This window comes from Macrotis lagotis, chromosome 7 (genome assembly GCF_037893015.1).
Source record: "Macrotis lagotis isolate mMagLag1 chromosome 7, bilby.v1.9.chrom.fasta, whole genome shotgun sequence".
Lineage (NCBI taxonomy): Eukaryota > Metazoa > Chordata > Mammalia > Peramelemorphia > Peramelidae > Macrotis > Macrotis lagotis.
The window spans coordinates 62,386,990-62,406,949 of NC_133664.1; the positions used below are offsets into that span (position 1 = coordinate 62,386,990).

Genomic DNA, 19,960 nt, shown 5'->3' on the forward strand with positions numbered 1-19,960 from the left:
TTGAGGTAATTCCTATTATCTCAGTGAGTTTATATCTCAATAACTCTTTTTGATGGCATAGTCTTTGGCTCACCAAATTCAAATATCTTTATCTAAATATCAAAATATAACAGATTGGGAGCTCCAATCTCCCCCTCTAGTAAGATAGCTTTTGATATTTAGGTTCCAGGTGACCTATCATCATGAGAATTATTTATCTAGATAACAATGGGATGAGAATCAGATATCCACAGAATATGCTAGGCCAGAACAGAAGGAAACATTATTTAGTATAATATTTTCTCCTGTAATTCTTCTACCACAGTAATAAAAAGATAAACATATCTATTATATGTTATCTTTCATTAAAAAGAAAAAGAAAATATTCAAGCAAAATAGGATATATGCAGCTTCCTAAGTCGAGCAGTGTTCTTTCTCTGTGGTATAACTCTTTGCCTCCTATGTTAGGCAATCTGGAAAGATAGCAGATATTCAATAAAGGAAATGACAATAGTAAAAGAAGTAGCAGATAAAGGGATATGTTTTTCCAATTCCTGAAAGACAGCTATCAAAACCTTGTTCATTTTAAAATTTTTCTCTTAGCAATTGAAAAAAAACCTCTTCCAGTTAACCTCAAATTCCATAATCCTCTAACCAGTAGATCATGAGATCTGCCAACTTTAAAGTCATCTTTATAGCTTTTATTCCCCAGCAGAACATATATATTTTTAAAGGAGGAATTGCTTCATTTTTTGTCTTTGTATCCTTAGCACCTAGCATACTTTTAAGGCTAAAGCAGTAATTTTGAAAATCCAGTTGGATTTATCTGAATCCCTTTCCAATCACTAGTCACTCACCACAATTTCTTATTTCTCTCAGCTAAGACATAAAAATTGTTGTTAGCTCTAAAATAATAGTAAAAATGATAAAAATTCAATACTCATCCTCTAATAATTTATATAAAAAATAACAAGCAAAACTGAATGCAAAGTGAAGATATTTTAAGACTTGTAATTTTTCTTTTTAGTAACTGACTATTAGATAGGTAAGTTTAGTTTATCTTCATTGGTTTTCTAAGAAGATTGTTGATTAGTTTTATACACTAAACACTTATTAAACTTTGGTACAAACAACTATAAAACCTCAATGAAAACAGAAGAGAAAAGTAGGCTTTCTCAACCAAAATATGGTGGTTAGTAAAGGATCATGTCCTTAACATTTCATCATTAACTGAAAGATTCAGAGAATATAAGATCTTATTGTGATTATTATTTATTGATTACAAAAATCATTTGATTCAGTTGATTCTTTTTTGATAGATTCTTTTACAACAAGGAATCTCAAAATCATTCAAGATTGCTTGGAAGAAATAATCATAGTAACAACATTCATACTAATGCTGAGTGAAGTGAACAGAAGCAGGAGAATACCGCACACGTTAACAGCAACATTGTGTGATAATCAACTATGATAGGCTTAGCTCTCCTCAGCATTACAATGATCAAAGACAATTCCAAAAGATTTGTTAGAAAATGCTATCCACATTCAAGAAAAAATAGCTACAGTCTGAATGCAGACCAAAGCATACTATTTTCAATTTTTAAAAACTGATTTTATTTTTTCTTTCTCATGGTTTTTTGGTTCTGATTATTTTTTGCAATATGACTAATATGGTAATATGTTCAATATGATTGTATAGTATAAGCTATATCACATTGCTTATTGTCATAGTGAAGGGTGAAGGAAGGGAAGGAGGTAGAAAAATGTGGATCTCAAAATCTTATAGAAAATGAATGTTGAAAACTATGCATGTAATTGGAAAAATAAAATTAAAATAAAAAGATTTAAAAAAGAAACAACTGTTCACAGATTCTCTGATCACTAACATTTGATTGCCAAAGACATTCATTGTTGATAAGAGAGATATAGCTGAGAGTTCAGCTTGAAGAAAGATTCCCTATGGAAGATGGTGGCATCCCCCCAGAGTCTTTTGTGTTGATTGCATTAAGGTTTAGAACATGCAAAGCCTCTTGGAACACATATGTAATCTCTCGAAGGAATTTGGTCTGTTCTTCCTAACAATAAAGACTAAATGGATGAAGGAACCAGATCAAAGTGTCATCTTCAAGATCATATCAGCTTACAACAAAAGTCAAAGTAGGCTGTGATCAGAAATAACTGGAATTTCATGAATTCAAACTGTTTCCTTTGGCACCTCATTGAGATATGGAAGTCCTCGGTTTCTCTCCTCTCACCTGTCTGGTTTCCCAAATCATATTCATTAACCATTTGTGAAAGTTGGTTCCACCTAGCACAACTTTGCTTCCTTAAACTAGGCTCTGAAGTTAGTTTCATGACCGCACTGGAAGGTTCTATATTCAATGGAGTCTCTTTGCATCATGTAATCTCCTTAAAACATCAGAAAGATGAATTTCTTTCTTTTTCCAAACTTCCAAGCCTCAGTTGGACTCCCATTAAAAGTTGTGAGTAAGTTAAAATGCACTGGGGCAAATTTAATAGTCTCTAGGTCAAGGAAGGGGAAGGGGTGGTCAGGGAAGATGACGCCACAGGGGATACAACCAAACTAGAAAGACTAGACTTTAGTCTATGTGAAGAATGGGAGGAAGGTGGGTCTCTCAAGGACTATGAGGCAAATTATAGGAAGACAGTCCCCAAAGGGAGAAAGCATGCACATATATACGCCATCACCACCAGTTGCCAGGACCTTCCCCATCAACCCACCAATATTTATATTTCCACAGACACCCACACTCTTCTTTACTATTGGAAGAACCCATATGTTTCAGCTCACTTATGGAACCATGATTTTTCTCTCTTCTGAACCCAGTAACTATGATCATTTCATTAGCTCAGATCAATAGTTCTGCCCACTTCCTAGGGCCTTTCGGAAGAGGAGTGACTTTTAAAAAATTATAGCAACTAATTTGTAATAAATACTTTTTACAGAATGTAATCATTATGGACAAAATCTGTCCAAAGTGAAAAATTGACTATTTGTGCTTCACTATTGCAGTCTCTCACACCAGAAGAATTTAGATTTCCATGAAGACCTTTTTCCAATAGATTTTTAAATACATATTACACTTTGCAAGGGGCCCATGGTTCTAAATTTCTTTACCTGTGGTCAGCAGAAATAAAACTCCTTAAAAGTAGGATATGTGTGTATGTGTGTTTATGTGTGTGTGTACTTCAGACAAAATGGGGATGAGAAAGGAAAACTAACATCCTGTTACATAGGTAGACCTGGGAGAACTCAGGCAGGATAGCAGATGTTGGTGGTAAATCAGAACAGTAGCTTGGGACTAAGAAATAACTCCAGTCAGGAGGAAGTCCCATAGGCCTTTCTAACCTTTGTGGGATAATTCCATTAACACTAATTAAAGCTACAGCAAAAAAGGGGAGGCAAAGAATTTCATGAAGTATGTTGGTCTGGACAGCTTACAATCAAGACTTCTACTTTCAAAGCAATTAAAAAAAACTGAGTTCAAAATCCAGAAAAAATATCATTCCTAATAAAAATCAAAACAATGCCTTAAAATACAAATATCTGGATGTTTCAGTGTTTGCAAATGAAAAAGACTGGACTTTGAAGGAATTAGAGAAAAATGAGGGAGATGAAAAGAGATCAATCTTATCTGGGGCTAAACCTCTGAAAGAAGAGGACTTGATTTCTTTTTTTTAATATCTTTATCTACATAAACACACTCAAACATGGATATGTCTCTATCTCCATCTATCTATCTATCTATCATCTATCAACTATCTATCTCTTATTTATCTATCTCTGTCATGTCTCTCTTGATATATCTCTCTATCTTTATCTCTTCCTATTATCTCTCTGTCTATCTCTCCATGAATAATATATAACTAAATGTGCTGAAAAGAATATGTTATTGTTGGGAAGATAAAAGGTAGTTCATAGGAAATTAACCCTATTTCAGATACTGAAATATTATATATATATATATAATTTGGTTTATATGTGTGTGTGTGTGTGGTATATATAAATAGATCAGGATGAGAAACCTCTGGCTCATTGATTGTATTGGTCTGGCATTGCCAAGGCAACTACAGGCAGGGACTCAAAATTCAATAAATCTCTTGCCCTTTTAAGAAGTGAATTAATTAAATGTTTTACCAAATATAGGCCTCAAATGAGTTATAAATATCCAAATGGTTCTTGGCAGAATGAAGGTTCCTCACCCCTCCTATAGATAGAGCTAGAGCTAGATGAATCTATTGATAGTAGTTGGATATAAGCACATAAAAGAAACCAAACCCTTTCCTCTCAGATGTACAAATGTAAATATGGATATAGTTATTTCAAGTACCTAGAATTCTCGGTATTATATATACATATGTATTATAAAGGAAAGGTTTTGGTTGAAAAGAAAACTGAAATTGTCTTTGTTTTCAGCTTTTCCAAGTCGGTTCCATAGAAGGCCCTCGCTGTGGTCCGAGAGCATTGTTTTTCATTAATTTCTATGACAAGGAACCCAAAGCACATGGAGCTAAGAGTCACAAAACAAAATAAGGCAAGCAGTCATGACTTGGCACAAATGTGACAACCTAAAAAAAAGCAAACGTTTCAATATCTGAAGTGGGGTTGATTTTCTATGAACAACCTTTTCTCTTCCCAACAGTATCATATTCTTTTCCGGCACATTTAGGACGCAAGTCAAGCTGTGTTTTATTTTTTATTATAATAAACACAGCCAGTTGACTATAACAAAGACATATTACTGCTGATCAGTTGAAAGCCAAAATACACCATCAGCTGGGGGGGAGGGCAAAAAAAAAGTCAACTGATAAAATAAAGGACCAGCCGTCTGGAAAGCTCTATAAAAAAGGAGAATAAAAAGGGCAGTGTTCTTATGAAACTACCACAGGATGCCAAAATATCTAGTGAGGGCCCTTCTGTGGCTGTCATTTATGGAAACTGGTAACTAAGACTAGCAAACCCCTTATATTAGTGTGGTCTAATGTTTAATGTTTCTTGAATATCTTTAACAAAACAAGCACCAAAAAAAAAAAAATCTTGTAAGCCATATATAAAATATGTAACACAAAGCTCTAGGTAAAATTCTTGTAAGGGTAAAATATCATAAAGGCATAAATTGCTTTCTTTACTATTACACTTTTAAAATATTTCCATAGTTTACCAAATTGTGGATATTAGAGCATTCAGAAAGCAATAATGAATATTTCTTAATCAATAAATATGCAAAGACAATTCAAAACATGGAAATGATCATTTTCAATGTATAGGGTAGAGTTGGATAGGGGAGGAGAAAGAAAATAAAAGTGAATACCCTTACCATGTCTTGAACTGCTTTTTTCTCTCGATCAAGTTCATCACTTAATTTTTCTTTCATTAAGGTTAACTGAAATGAAAAAAGTAGAATAAATTCTTATTGATAAGAATAAGTTTAAAATTCCTTCTGTTCAAAAGACCACTGAAATTAATTTTACTCTAAATAGCATAAGTGAGAGAACTTTTCAAATCATTTTGAATTCAAGAAAAATGACATCTTATATTAATTATAATAATAGCTAACATTTGTTAAGAAGATACTGTGATAATCACTTTACAAACATTATCTCATTTGATCCTTAAAACCCTGGAAGGTAGTGGTTATTATTATCCCCATTTTACCAATGAGGAAACTGAGGCAGACCAAAATGAAATGATATGCCCAAGGCTGCATAAGAGATGGGGTTTGAATTTAGATCTTCCTGACTACAAGCCCAGCACTCTATCCTCTGTGAAACTTAGCTGTAGTTGTCTACCTTGAAGTCATTGGGAGGACGAAATGTGATAATTTATTAGTTATTATATGGTACACTACTATTATATACACATTCAAAATATTTTAGAAAATTCAGTGTATTTATAATTATTCCTGAAAGTCTAGCATCTCATCTCCAGAGATTTGAATACTAGGTAACAAGCCGTTCATTTGACAAGATAAGTGGTTATAAGGATATAAAGTGACTAAAAGAAGAAATACATACTATCAACAACCACATAGAAAAAAATTCTCTGATAATTATAGAAACACAAGTTTCAATTAGAGGAGTTATATGAAAACAAGTATGTTGATATACTGTTGGTAGAGCTGTAATTTGGTCCAGTCATTTTGGGAAGCAATTTTGAACTATCCCCAGAAAGTCATTAAATTGTGTAAACCCTTTATTTCAATGATTTCACTACTAGCCTTTTACTACAAAGAGGTAAAATAAAAAGGAACAAAATTCTCATGTTCAAAAAAATAATCATAAATAGTTCTGTCTGTGGTAACAGAGAACTGAAAACTAAGGAGGAGTCCATCAATTAGGGAACGACTGAATCAATTATGGTATATGTACTATATGGTACACAATATAGCAGTATTTTTGTAATAGCAGAAAGCTGAAAACAAAGTCAGTTGAACAAACTCTGCAATATGGATATAATGGAATATGATGACACCTGAAGAAACAACAAATATGAATTCAAAGAAACTTGGAAAAACTTGGATGAACTGATGCAAAGTGAATAAAGCAGGACAAGGAGAAAAATAAATACAATGACTACAATAACCTTAATGAAAAACACTAAAGGCATTAGAAACAGCCTATTCATGAATAAATGAGGAACTCCAATATACAGGTGAAGAACTACAGTGACATATGATATATATTTTGTCAGTCACTGTCACAATATCTGTTGGTTGTACCAAACTGCTTTTGTTTGCTTTTGTCAAATGGAGGGGGAATATGAAGAGAGAAAGATTCCTGGGAAGTTATTATAGAGTGCTAACAAACATATATCAATATAATTAGTAAATTTATTTTTTAGAAAAGATCTTTGGGTTTAAGTAGACTGCAATCTTGATATTAGTCAACAGTGAGACATGGTAACCAAGAAAATAAAAACAAATTTAGTGTGCATTAAAAGAGGGACATTATTGAGAAATAAGGATAATCATATTGCACTGGTGAATATCAATGAACTAAACATCTAAAAAAGGACAACATTATGATGAAGGGCATTAAGTTCACAACAAATGTATTTCAACTGAAATAATTTAAGGGGTTTGGTTGGGACATGATGATTGGCTGATAGTATTCAAAGAGATTTATGGGGAAAGAATTAGTTTTATTTTGCTTGGCAAAGACGGTAAAAAGTCAAAATGTGACTTCAAGTAAAGGAACTAACATTTTATCAGAGTAAACACTGTGTAGAGACAGGAAGTTAGGCAAGCAGGGGGATGGGTGATAGGGGACCGTTGCCCAATTGGATCTACCAATCTGTTCCTGCTATGCCTCTACTATGCCAACACATGTAAAATACATATAAAATAATCCAAGGTAATGGGGGACATGGTAACTAACAGCTGGGGCACGGGGGGGGGGGTGAGGGATACTAATATAGGAAGTAATAACTGAGTTGAAATTTGAAGGAAGATAGGAATTCCCAGGAGGGAGACATGAGGAGGGGTCTATTTCAGCATGGGGAACAACCTGTGCTTGAGGTTGGAGAAACTGGATGTATGTTTAGAAGGAATGATATAGGAATATGACGGCTGTTTTCAATAATCCGAAGGGCTGTTGTTTGGGGAAGGGTTTAGACTTGTTTTTGTGAATATGAGATGGAGAGATTTGGGTTAAGAAAGAATATTCTCGGGGTGGCTAGGTGGTGCAGTGTATAAAGCACTGGCCCTGGAGTCAGGAGTACCTGGGTTCAAATCCGGTCTCAGACACTTAATAATTACCTAGCTGTGTGGCTTTGGGCAAGCCACTTAACCCCATTTGCCTTGCAAAAACCTAAAAAAAAAAAAAAAAAAGAATATTCTCACCTGATTTTGAAACAGATTGAATTACCAAGCCCAAACAATGCTCATTAATAAGTGTCAAATTGTGCCTACTCATTAGCTCTATTCATTTGTCTCATCATAGTTTAATGGTGGTCCTGGGTTCTTGAAAAAATATCCCAGGGGCCAGTTTAGCATGATGGCTAGAGTGGCTGAAGTCAGGAGGACCAAAGTTCAAATCCAGTCTCAGACACATTACTCTTACTAGGTGTGTGATCCTGAGAAAGAAAGAAAGGAAAGGAAGAGAGGAAGAATATCCCAGTGCAGCAACTAAGTCTAGGCAACAAAGTTGAGAATCTTCAGGACAAAGAACCAATGGCAGATTCCCAAACTTGTAAAATGGAGTCAGATAATTAAATAAAAAATTCTTTGGTAGAAACTTAAGCAGTCACTCAAGGAAGTCTAAAATCTGAGGCATTTGGATTTCAACAGTTTCAACAATAATTCATTAAAAGTCTATAATATGTATTGTAAATAAATATTATTTTAAAGAAGTTTTGAGTAAGCTAACTTTATAAGGATAGGCATCTGTTACTAGAGATAAATGTACACAAAACTAGGCTAATCATAATAAATTACTGATTTCATCAAGAGCAAGGAAACCAATCCAAAATTGTCCTAAAGTCAAAGATTTCAAGTGATGAAAGGAAGGAGTTACAGAAAATATCTTCAACCAGTAACATGAAGTTTTGAATAAAGACTCAGGTCATATAGTTTTTTCACTTTTCATTGTTCCAGGCTGCCAGCCATGGAACTATTATCTTAGTCCCTGACTATGGAATCATATGTATTCCAGGCTTTTTGCTCCACTCTTATTTCTTGACAAGAAGAACATAAACATGGAAATTTTATTTCTGTGATTCCATTTCCTTTCTTCCTAGTTATTCACCAAATAAATACCACTATTTATTGAGTCTGCTTTTCTTTTCCCAAAAGAACTGAAAATGAGGTTGGGGAGAAGATAGATGAAGAGGAGGATTTCTCATAACTGAGGAATAGAATACTAATTACTCTATCAATCCCTATGGGAAAATGGACCAATAAGATAATCATTTTTTTCTGAAAATACTTTTTGTAATGTTATTTCTCTTTGAAATAAGATGTTGTTTTGCAAATTAGACTGAAACTTAAATGTTAACCTACCACTGATTATTATTATGGCATGGGTAAGCCAGGAAGTCTTTTATTTAACTTTGATATCAGAAGAGATGCTTATAATGTGTACTAATTTTTCCTTAGATATTGCATATTTATTTATATTGTGTACTATGAGCCTAGCTCATTTATACAATTGCTCAATGAGTTAGTATATATTCATCATGAAGGTGCCTTAGCTAGATGATGAGCTGGGCCCATCATTAAATAGGAGGAAGAGACCTGATTTGGTCTATTTTGTATGCTGTTTGGTGCTCTTTAATAAGAATATACTCCAAGGGATGCTATATGGCAGACTGTGAAAGGATCAAATAACCATTGCTACCTGAAGGATCTAATTATCATTAACCCAAACAGCAATGGGAACACATACAACAGGAACAAGTCGACTATGGCATGTGGCTAATTATAGTTGGCATGCAAAAAGTGAGGCAAAACTTATAACTGAAAACATGTATGATTGGAAAAGGAGTGGGTCAGTGATGTAATGAGAAGGCAGACAATAGCACATCAATGGCATCAAAATATTAAAAAAAAATATCCAGCAAAAGGGTGAATTCTCTATGGAGGATTTTTGAAAAGACAAAGATTAGAATCTCATCATGGAGGGAATACAATTTGTATAAATTTAAAAGTTACCTTTCCTGAAGAAATTGCAACTTCTTTAAAGGATCAAAGTAGAAACAAACTCATACCAACATCATGATGAGTACAATAGACAAAATACAGAATCCTATAATTTTTCTGCCCATAACTCAAACACACCCATAAAAACTTCATTGAATTCTCTTTATGACCCTTTTAAATGCCTCACAATTATCAAATTTACAAAATAAAAAAAAAAAGATTTCCAACAACTAATCCACTTTTCAATGAAGAAATGCAATTAAGGGAAAAATCCTTTCTCATCATTAGCCACCCAACAATAAGCAATGGGACAGATGAACATGTATTATGTCTATTTTCTTTAGCTTTGCATAACTATTTGGAAATTCTGCCGGTCCCCCAAGCATGCAGATATTTCAATTAAAAAGGGTCATTCATCAATGTCAAAAAGTTACAGTACCTTTTGAATAACTTTCTGATCCTTCTCTATGCTTTGTTTCATAGCCAAAAGTTCAGCTTCTGAAAACAAAAGAAGAGAAAAGCAGACCATGAAATTACATGCTTCTGTCCATGCATTCCAACTGTGTGTGCTAGGTCAGTCTGTAAGCCACTGGAATGCACAGTGGACCTAGCAGGACTGTGACCTTCACAACCGCCCTTGACCTTCCCAGCCTCCTTCCTGCTGTTCAGCCTGCTGGTCAGATGGAGATTAAGAAGTAAGTCAAAGAGCCAAGTGTGGCCCAGAGCCTACTATCTCTCTTCAGGAAATGCTGAGGACATCTCTGCTGTTGGTCACAGCCAATATGAAGTAGGTTAGCTGGTCATTCTTGATTACACCTGCTAAGTCTGAGAGCAAATGAAAAGTGAAAATGGACAATCCTGCCATTTTGAGTATTTGGTTATTTTGGCCTATTTGAGCACCACTATCATACTAACAACTTGATAACTGTTGAGTAACCTGATTTTATTTTCACATATTCAGCTTTTCACCATTCTAACAACACCACTGGGGAATTAAAATGGTTTATATCTACAAATAACCAAAATAAACTTATTCTGTTTAGTAACTTAGTTGGTCAGAGATATGGACATTATAGTTTGTTACCAATTCCCATCTATTCTTTAAAATGAACCCAAGAAAATGAAACTAAGAAGCAAGTTTCCTAAGATGCTTTCTGCCCAAAGCACATTCAAATATGGCTATATAATTTTCTAAACTTTTCTATACCCATAATATAACTTTTGCATTCTATTTGCAAAACATTTTTGAATTACAAATTATGGAAAGGTTGATTAAAGCTTTTCTCTAAGCATTGAAAAATTCAGATTTTCTTAAACATTAGTCAAGAGGCAAAATTTAAACAACTCTATCGTGAGAGGACCATGTAAAAATGAAAGAGTTCAGAAATGAGCAGCAAATGCTCTGATTTCCAGGAAAATGTGCTTTAAAAAAAGTGTTTTTTTCTTCCCCTAAACTAGATCCACAGGAATGATCCAAATTTCAACCAAACCAAGCAAAAAAGACTAGAGAAATGTGCAAATTCATACACAGTAGCCTGCAATTGAAATCAGACTGATTTGAACTCATCAACTGCTTCCAGTGTTACCTAGGAGTGTATTTGTCTTTTCACAGAGTCGAAGGTTGTCTTCCAATAATACGGTGGATTTCAGCAGCTTCTCAATTTCCTTTTTGAGGGTGACAACCTCTTTTTCTAGCATCAACATTCTTTTGTGGTTTGCTTCTGCTTCCTAAAAGACAGGAAATTTCATATTTCTAAGGCAAGATTTAAATAGGCCTGCTTAAAGAGCCGTCGATATACAGCAGCTCCTATCATATCATTTTTCTGAATTCTATTGCACATTTTATTTATCCTATGAATAGGGAAAATGAAAGAACTTGCTGGAAGAAAGACTGCAGTACATTATGTACAAAGACTCTATAAGACACGGGGACATGTTATTGACAGGGATAATGCATATCATACTGTTTGTGCGCCCTCATCATTCAGGTCGATTTCTTATGGAGGCTGTGTCCGGGGAGGCAGCTGGGGCCTCTCCACCCACACTTCCCTCTGTGTGTTTCTGAGGCGCCGTCCGTAACTAGGCAGGCCGGGGAGACTGTGGATGGGCAGCACCAGGGGGTTGCAAAGTGCATGGCTAGGGAGGGGGGCTTGTTGCCTTTGTACTGCGGCTGTGTCACTGCTGCCAGTGTCAAGAAGAGCACATCACATGTCAAAGCGGTGACGTTTCCAGGCTGGAGCCGCATGGAGTCCATCAGGACCCCCGATAGCCACACAGTGGGTTTTCTGCTTGGTGCAGGAGCCACCCAGAGGCAATTCATATTCTGAACATTAACATGGCTTTGCATGCCTGTCACACTTGGACTGTGCAGGCGGTTAATGCTATTGAAGACTTTGGTTTAAATCTCTATGCAAACAGTGATTACCTTGTAAGAAGGTTTCAGGATAACTTACAACAAAAGACTTTAAAGTTATAGTTTTAGGAAAGCAAACTCATTTACATTTTTATTATGTGTGTCTTTTGTTTAAATCTTGCCACGTCCATTATGGTCGAGTCTTTTTCTTACGCAACTGAAGCTTATTGGGCAGCTAGTTTTTTTGTTGTTTTTTTCTTGTCTGTTTCAAAGCTGTTGAAAACATCTGAATATCCTCTCTGATGGCGCCCTTGATGCCCCACTCTTCTTTAAAATGAAGATGTAACAGATTTTTAGAAGCTAGAGTCAGATTTTACATTGAACTGCAATACATCTAAGTCTGGTGTCTATAAAGATATTGAGATAATTCAGAGAGACGGAAATCGGGATATGTTTATGTATTACTTTTTTTTCTACTTTAAAAGTACATATGGCTGAAAAAACAGGTGACTAAGATGAAGTGATTCTCAAAGCATGCTGCCTGGAAAGCCATCTTCAGTCAAACTGAAAAATCTCATGGCTACAAATGCTGAATAGCTACCAATAAAAGTAATAAAACTTATTCCAAGTCTCAATGGATTATCCTAAGAGAACTCTGACCCTTTGATTCATTTAAAAGATGTGTAAAGGTAAACCACTTGTTTGGTTGCATGATTTCCAGCCATTTCAAAGAAAAAGAAGGTGGCATACATTATTATATAAAGTTGTGAGTCACTACCAAATATGCACACTTTAATTTTATTTTAGATTTTTTAAAAGAGCAACTGAAATAATAAATTACTGATAAGTTTGGTTATTATTTTGAGTTACCCTTATATTTTTAAATGATGGGAAACGGTATTTTTTTGAAATGATGGTTCGCTTTTAAACAATAAGATATAATTAATTATTGTTAACTAGAAAAACTTGCCTAAAATCTCATAAATATCGGCAAAAATTGTTTTCTTTATAAAGACCTTTCATATTTGGAATCACTCATTTCTTGTCTAATATTACTCAATTCTAAATCATTTCATAATATATTTATAGGCTCAAAGGGTTTTTGAAATAACCATTCCAGACTATAATAGGCTTAAGAATTAGTTCCTTACCAATGGCAAATTTGAACATCAACAGCTGATGATTATATGAAGGCCTCTTATCATAAACTAAAAACCTAATTTGAATTAATCAGGTGAAGTGATGTGAAAAATTTAACATGATCTAAGACCTAAATAATTCCCCCACTTCATTTTTTTATTGTTTCAGAGAAATAATTTGGGAAGATAGAAATGGTTAATTTCCTCATCCATCAATTTATAGAACTCATGTTTTGCTCAGATAATCTTTAGCTCTGGCTCCACCATCTGTTATAAAGAAGAACTACAAGTAATTAACTATTCAGTGTCCTGCAGCAATGAGGACACTCATTAGCAAAAGGAACAAAGGAATAGTTCTCTGTAGCTACAGTCATCTGTTACACTTTGAGTGGCAGGTTTTGTGGGACTGTTTTTTTCTACCATCTGCCCACAGCAGTAGTTTTTGGCTTGCCTAAACCAAGAGATTTTTAAATCAAATACAATAAGCAAAATAAAGTTAGGAGGAAGGTGATTATCAAATGGTGGTTAACAAAATAAGTATGGTCATTTAAAGCCACATTGTACTGTAAATGTTTATCTCTGTTGATCTATTATCAGTCTGGAATTTTTTTTTAAATTGCATTTATATGATTGAAATGAAAGTTTTTATCATAGGAGGTTGAGTCCTTTGGGAAACTTTGCATAATTCTGGTACTAGCCCATATCCATGACTTGAACATCTGACCCACTTAGCATATGTGCCATTTCTCAAATAAATCCTCACTTCAATGAAGTTTCCCTGGTCTTCTGGGTCATGAGCTCCCAAAACATCCCTAGGAGAGTAAAAATAATTTGAGAAAGCACAATGACTACAGTGGGCTTTTCTGCATCTTCTAAGCAGCCTCCCTCAGAGAGTGGAGGATAAAATTTGTCTCATCTTTTCTATCCCTATGTCCAGAATTTAGACTTTTCCAAATGATTTGGGTCAGGGAGGGTGTGCTCTCTGTCCCCCGACAGCCTCAGAGAAGAGCAGGTGCTTTTCCTGGGGAAGTGATAGCCAGACACTAAACCACACAGTGAGGCAGCGCAGCCCTGGGGTGCTATCTTTCCTGAGTGACAGTTCTGTTTCAGGGCTGTCAATAAGAGACAGAGGCATGTTCACCAAGGTTGGGGGGGGCAGGGTTAAGGCTTCATTTGCTTCCATCAACATTCCTCACCCCAAATGTTGTTGGAAGCAAACTGAAGCCTCTACAACAAGAGTGCTGTTTGGGAGAGGATGTCCCAAGGGAAAAGGTTATTTCATAAAATAACTTTTCTCTTTTCTGTCCATGCTTACATATTCTCAAGGGACATTTGGAATTTTGGAATCATTTAAGTCCAACCACTTCATTTTCCATTTGGGGAAAACTGATATCCACAGAGGTTAAGTTATTTGTCCAAATGACACACACAGTTAGAAACTAATCACCTGTTCGAGGACGACAAATTCTTCTTAACCACTGATCCTGTATCCATTCACTTTTTTTTCCTTCTGAGGCAATGAGGGTTAAGGGACTTGCCCAGGGTTGCACAACTAGTAATTATCTAAGGCTGGATTTGAGCTCAGATCCTCCTAACTCCAGTGCCAGTGTTCTATCTACTGCATTGATTACTTGCTCCTACCTATTCACTCTTACTGCATTTCTCCCCTTCCTCCTGTTAAACAACAATAAAAAAATGACTTTTCCAAAATGATACAAAAAATATGAAGTATGTACTAACCAATGAGAAATTCATCTTCTGTTACTGGAAAACTTTACTTCTTCCACAAGTTTTGTTTTAAAGCCATTTAAAAAAATATTTAATATAGTTTCATCCCCAAAACAGCTATTGGCTGTTCTTAAAAATAAATCCCATCACAAAAAATATATGGGAAAGATAACAATTCTTAATTGTGATTTCATTACCTAAATCAGTAAAATATCATATTCTAGCAATGCCCTTGGTTTTACAGCAGCTTCTATGAAGCAATTCTCCCCAAGTTCAACGGTTTCTCAAACTTCAGACACTAATCGCCTCACATTTTTCTTACCACAAGGGGGGGCAATTGTATAAGATGAAGTCTTCTCTTGGCTCTCATTTAAGAGAACAAAATTTACTAGAATGTACTCCTAGGGTGTAGACTTTCTTAGGAGATTCTTCTCATCTGCTTTCTTTTTGCATATGTATTTTTAAAAAGAGCTCTAGGGGCTGGGGGCAGAGTCCTTTTTCTTTTCTACATCATCTCTCATGGTCGTGAAATAAAACCGGAGAAAAGTCCCATACATTCCTACCCTACTGCCATCTTTAGCCTTGGAAGGTCATCTAGTCCACCTGTCCTGAGCAGGAAACCTTTTTATAAAACATATATCCAAAGCAGCTTTCCACTCTTTTCTTGGTGATCTCAGTATAAAAGAGAAACAAATCTAAAACATGATCAGGAAAAGTGAACCACTGACGAGAGAACTTTCCATTCAGAACGTAATCGCTTTGAAGGCAGGGATCATTTTTCATTTTTTGTCTTTGTCTCTCTAGAGGTGTCTAGCCCATAGTAGGCATTTTATAAAGACTAGTGGATTGATTTGATTTTGTAAGGCAGTTAAATATATATATATATATATATATATATATATATATATATGTATATGTATATGTATATGTATATGTATATGTATATGTATATGTATATGGAGAGAGAGAGAGAGAGAATCAACCAAGTACAATGTGATAGATGTGATAGGCTAGAGGGTCTGAGGGTAGAGCCGAGGGCAAAGAATGAAACCATGTATGTATGCATGCAGTGTGCATGGGGAGGGGATGAGGTAGGAAGGGGGAATAGGGTTCTTTCTGCCTTAGATTTTTAAAACATAGAGTTTTATCCAAGTCTCTCTTTTGCCTACCTACCCACTTACCATATTTTACCTTGCTTCTTCCTTATATGTATGGATCTTACATACATTTATTTGACTGTAAGTTCTTTGGAGTCAGGAAATGGATTGTTTTCATCTTTGCATCATTTGCCATCTAGCACACAAGACCTGAACCATGGTCTAACAATGTTCTAAGACCTCTGGACCTTTCACTCTCAGGCATCTTGCTTCTGATGCAAAATACTAGAACTCTGAGTTTCACCAAATTTCTCTGTTAGAGTCAATCAATCTCTTGATTGTGATTGGCCTTGAATAAATATAAAAGGATGAGAAAGTACAAGACGAATTTGAATTAGAAATTGGGTTTCCCTTGGGAATCCAGGAAGGGCTTGACTCATGTTCTTGAGCTCAACCCTTCCTTGTTGACAGAGGTTGGGCACAGCTCTGTAGGTGACTGAGCTTTTAAGATTCTTTCCTTTCCCAAATAGAAAATTGATGTCAAATCTCCTGGTCTCTTCTTTTTTCTCTTTTTCCTAGATGCCAATCCATAGTCTTCCTATGAGTAGTTGGGCAACTCTTAACTTCTACTACATGATGGGAAAATGGAAAGTCTGTGAACTTCTTTTAAACAGATTTTGATAACTATATTTCAATATAATTGGTTTCCTTTGTGGTTTTATTTTTATGCATTTAAAAATCTTATTTTAAGACAGGCTCTATAGACTTCACCAGACTGCTATGGCACATGCACACAAAAGGCTAAAAATTTTTGCTTTAGAAGTATTCTTAAAGTTCTTGGCAGGAAGTCAACTAGTCAATCAAAAAGCATTTTCTGAGGGTTTATTTGGTTCCTGCCCTCATATTCATTTCATCTTTCAGAATCTAAAACAAAGTAGGAGACTTGTCTGATTTAGGTCAAACTTAAAACTAAAAACTAAGTAATTAGATCAGTTCCTTTCCTTTCCTTTCCCCAACAGAAAAGAAAATTGTGTTTTCTCCTCATTTGTTTCTTCGATAGTTTTCTAGTTTTGGGTGGGGAATAGGGCACTTTGTTTTCATTATAAATAGAAAATTGTTCAGTTTTTGCATCTGTAAAATGGGAATAATAATACCTTTAGGTTCTGCTTTTTTCATAAGTAAACTGTTGGTAAACCTTAAAGCACTAGTGTAAATGTCCAATGTTCTTATAATGATTATGAAACTATTGCTGTTGCCACTTAAAAAAAAAGTACTAGTTTAATTCCCTCTATGACCCGGGGTTCTCTCAAGAGGAGGAATAATTTTGACCACACAAACATTCTTCTCTCTGAAATTGAACTTTTTTGATAACTTTTAAAGATATTTTCACAATTAGTCCATACTTTCCTTTGCAACTTACCTCTTTATTAAATTCATTTTCTTTATAGCCCTCTAGCTGCTCTTTTAACTCTCTTATTAACTCATTTTTCTCCCTAATCTTTTTTTTGAGAATGTTTGAATTCAACCAGGACATGTTTCCAGGACCGACTTCTAATTCAAAGAAGTGCTGTTAAAAAAAACACACAAACACATATACACACATTCAGAATCAGGGATGAAAATCAGACAAAATTAAGTGACAATATGGTCCTTTACCTCTTTGATCTTTTTCTAAATGACTCTTTTCTCTCAAGCACAATTTCCTATAACTTGTACCCTCAAAGATTAGAAGTTAAGTCTTCCAAAGTCAGCAGTGTAGATTGAGCACAGTGCTTTCTAAACTAAAAGGCATTAAGAAACTATCTGGGGTGACTAGGTGGTGTAGTGGATAAAGCGCCAGCCTTGGAGTCAGGAGTACCTGGGTTCAAATCCGGTCTCAGACACTTAATAATTACCTAGCTGTGTGGCCTTGGGCAAGCCACTTAACCCCATTTGCCTTGTAGAAACCTAAAAAAAACAAACTATCCAACAAAACGTTTATCGAAATATATATATATATATATATATACACATTATAATAGTTTGGGGTTTTTGCTTGCATGGGTCATAAAAATGATTTTTTTTAAAAAAACCATTCAAGATATTCAAGAGTTTCTTATCTCAATTTCTCCACTGAGGAGATGGCAGAATTTGAAGCAATAAAAGATGCCTCCAAATTTCAACAGTTTAATTATTTCTCCTTAGGTTTGCAATTATGATATGAGATCTTTGAGTTTGGGAAGAAAAGGAAGTCCGCTTATTTGGCATCAGTTGCTCAGGTGCAACTCACATATTCTAAGTGCTGAAAAATAACACAAATGCAGTCTGTTTCAGCCAGTGAAAACTGAATGTCAACATTGCCTTGTAAAGTAATAGCATTCACTGTTCAAATTTAAGGTTCTCATTTTAAATAGAAAAGTTTTTATTTATATAGTCTAAGATTTTAGGTATGAATTGGCTAACATCATAGTTCCCCAGACTACTTTATATATGCAGACAGGGAAAATGTCTCAAATGTAGATTGCTGAACATCCTCGGTCCTAAGTGAGTTAACTCAGAAGCTTAGGAGGGGAAAAAAGGGGAGAGTTAGGCAGGCAGGAAGAGACATATTTTCAAACTTTATACACTACAGAAAAAGACATTTATTAAGTACCTGTGATATGCAATATACCATGATGCCTGTGGGAAAAGATATAAAGTTTAGATATAATATAGTTCCTGCTCTCATGAAGCTTACAAACTAGTAAATGGCTTGAGATTTCTACAGGATCAGCAGATTCAGCCCAGTCAATCTAGTTTTTTTAATTAGTCTTTTTGATGGAAAAAAGGAAGGAAAGGAGGGAAGGTGGAAGAAAAAGAAAGAAAAGAAAAGGAGGAAAAAAGGAAAGAGAGATAAAGAGAAAGGGAAGGGAAGGAGAGAAAGGAAGGAAAGAAAGAAGGGAGGAGAGAAGGAAGGAAAAAAGGAAGAAAGGAGGGAAGAAAGACAAAAGAAGACAAAAGAAAGAGAGTGGAATAGGGAGAAAAGAGAGAAAGAATCACTCACTAAACACTGCTTATACAAATAGAGTCCCTACCTTCAAGAAACTCACAATCTAATGGGGAAATAGCTCATAAATGGCCATATAATCCAGGAAGGAGTGATCTGAGAAGTCATAAAGATGGTAAGGGGAATTATGCCATACCCTTTTTAGGAATGGTAATATTGCTTTGACATCTTTTCCTGAAAGGAGAATTCTAGGCTTAGGGGCATAAGCATATATCATAGTCAGAGAATGACTGGGATACTAGCTGATGGGGCAGAGACTAGTTAGATATGCTGAACTCTACTCAATTAAGAGAGTACCAGCCCAGGACAAGAACTTTTCAAAGTCATCCCAGAAATAATGATGTTTTTTAAGTAATCTGCCTCACCCAAGACATATAGTAATGGATGTTTGGGGAAGACTGCAAGACTATGCATCTGTACATGTGAATAGGAATGGTTCATGGAGAATTCTGGAAAGAAAATGAGGGAGGGTCTAGTGCAGTCTCTGACCAATTTGACTGTAAATGACCTCTAAGATTCATTTTTTAGGTATATTCTTATATGACTTATTTTTATTATTTTCCCATTCTTTCATTATACTAGTGTAACTATGTATGTAAAAACTCAAATAGGGGGTGGCTAGGTGGCACAGTGGATAAAGCACTGGCCCTGGAGTCAGGAGTACCTGGATTCAAATCCGGTCTCAGACACTTAATAATTACCTAGCCATGTGGCCTTGGGCAAGCCACTTAACCCCATTGCCTTGAAAAATCTAAAAAAACAAAAACAAAAACAAAACCCTCAAATGTAAGACAGTGAAATCTAATGGCTTTACCATATGTCTATCATATCACTAATGCATATAATCCTGTGTGGAATAAAACCCACCTATACTTTCTTATCCAGTGCATTCCCTTTTTTTTTAATACCCTCCCATTAATTCTGCATTGATGATGCCATGCTGCATCCCCTCACACATTCTCTGTCCAGGTCACACTAAT

General features: G+C 35.2%; 1 protein-coding gene across 3 annotated transcripts in view; it reads right to left on the reverse strand.

Annotated features, from left to right (window-relative positions):
* C7H10orf67 (chromosome 7 C10orf67 homolog) overlaps positions 1-19,960 on the reverse strand; it is a 142,027-nt gene that overhangs the window by 85,977 nt on the left and 36,090 nt on the right. For all 3 annotated transcript variants that reach the window (XM_074192993.1, XM_074192992.1, XM_074192994.1), the window contains 4 exons: positions 17,376-17,522; positions 11,225-11,366; positions 10,078-10,136; positions 5,319-5,384 (listed from right to left, as the gene is read on the reverse strand). In XM_074192993.1, coding sequence (XP_074049094.1) covers positions 5,319-5,384; positions 10,078-10,136; positions 11,225-11,366; positions 17,376-17,522 — 414 coding nt within the window. The remainder of the gene's footprint in view (positions 1-5,318; positions 5,385-10,077; positions 10,137-11,224; positions 11,367-17,375; positions 17,523-19,960) is intronic.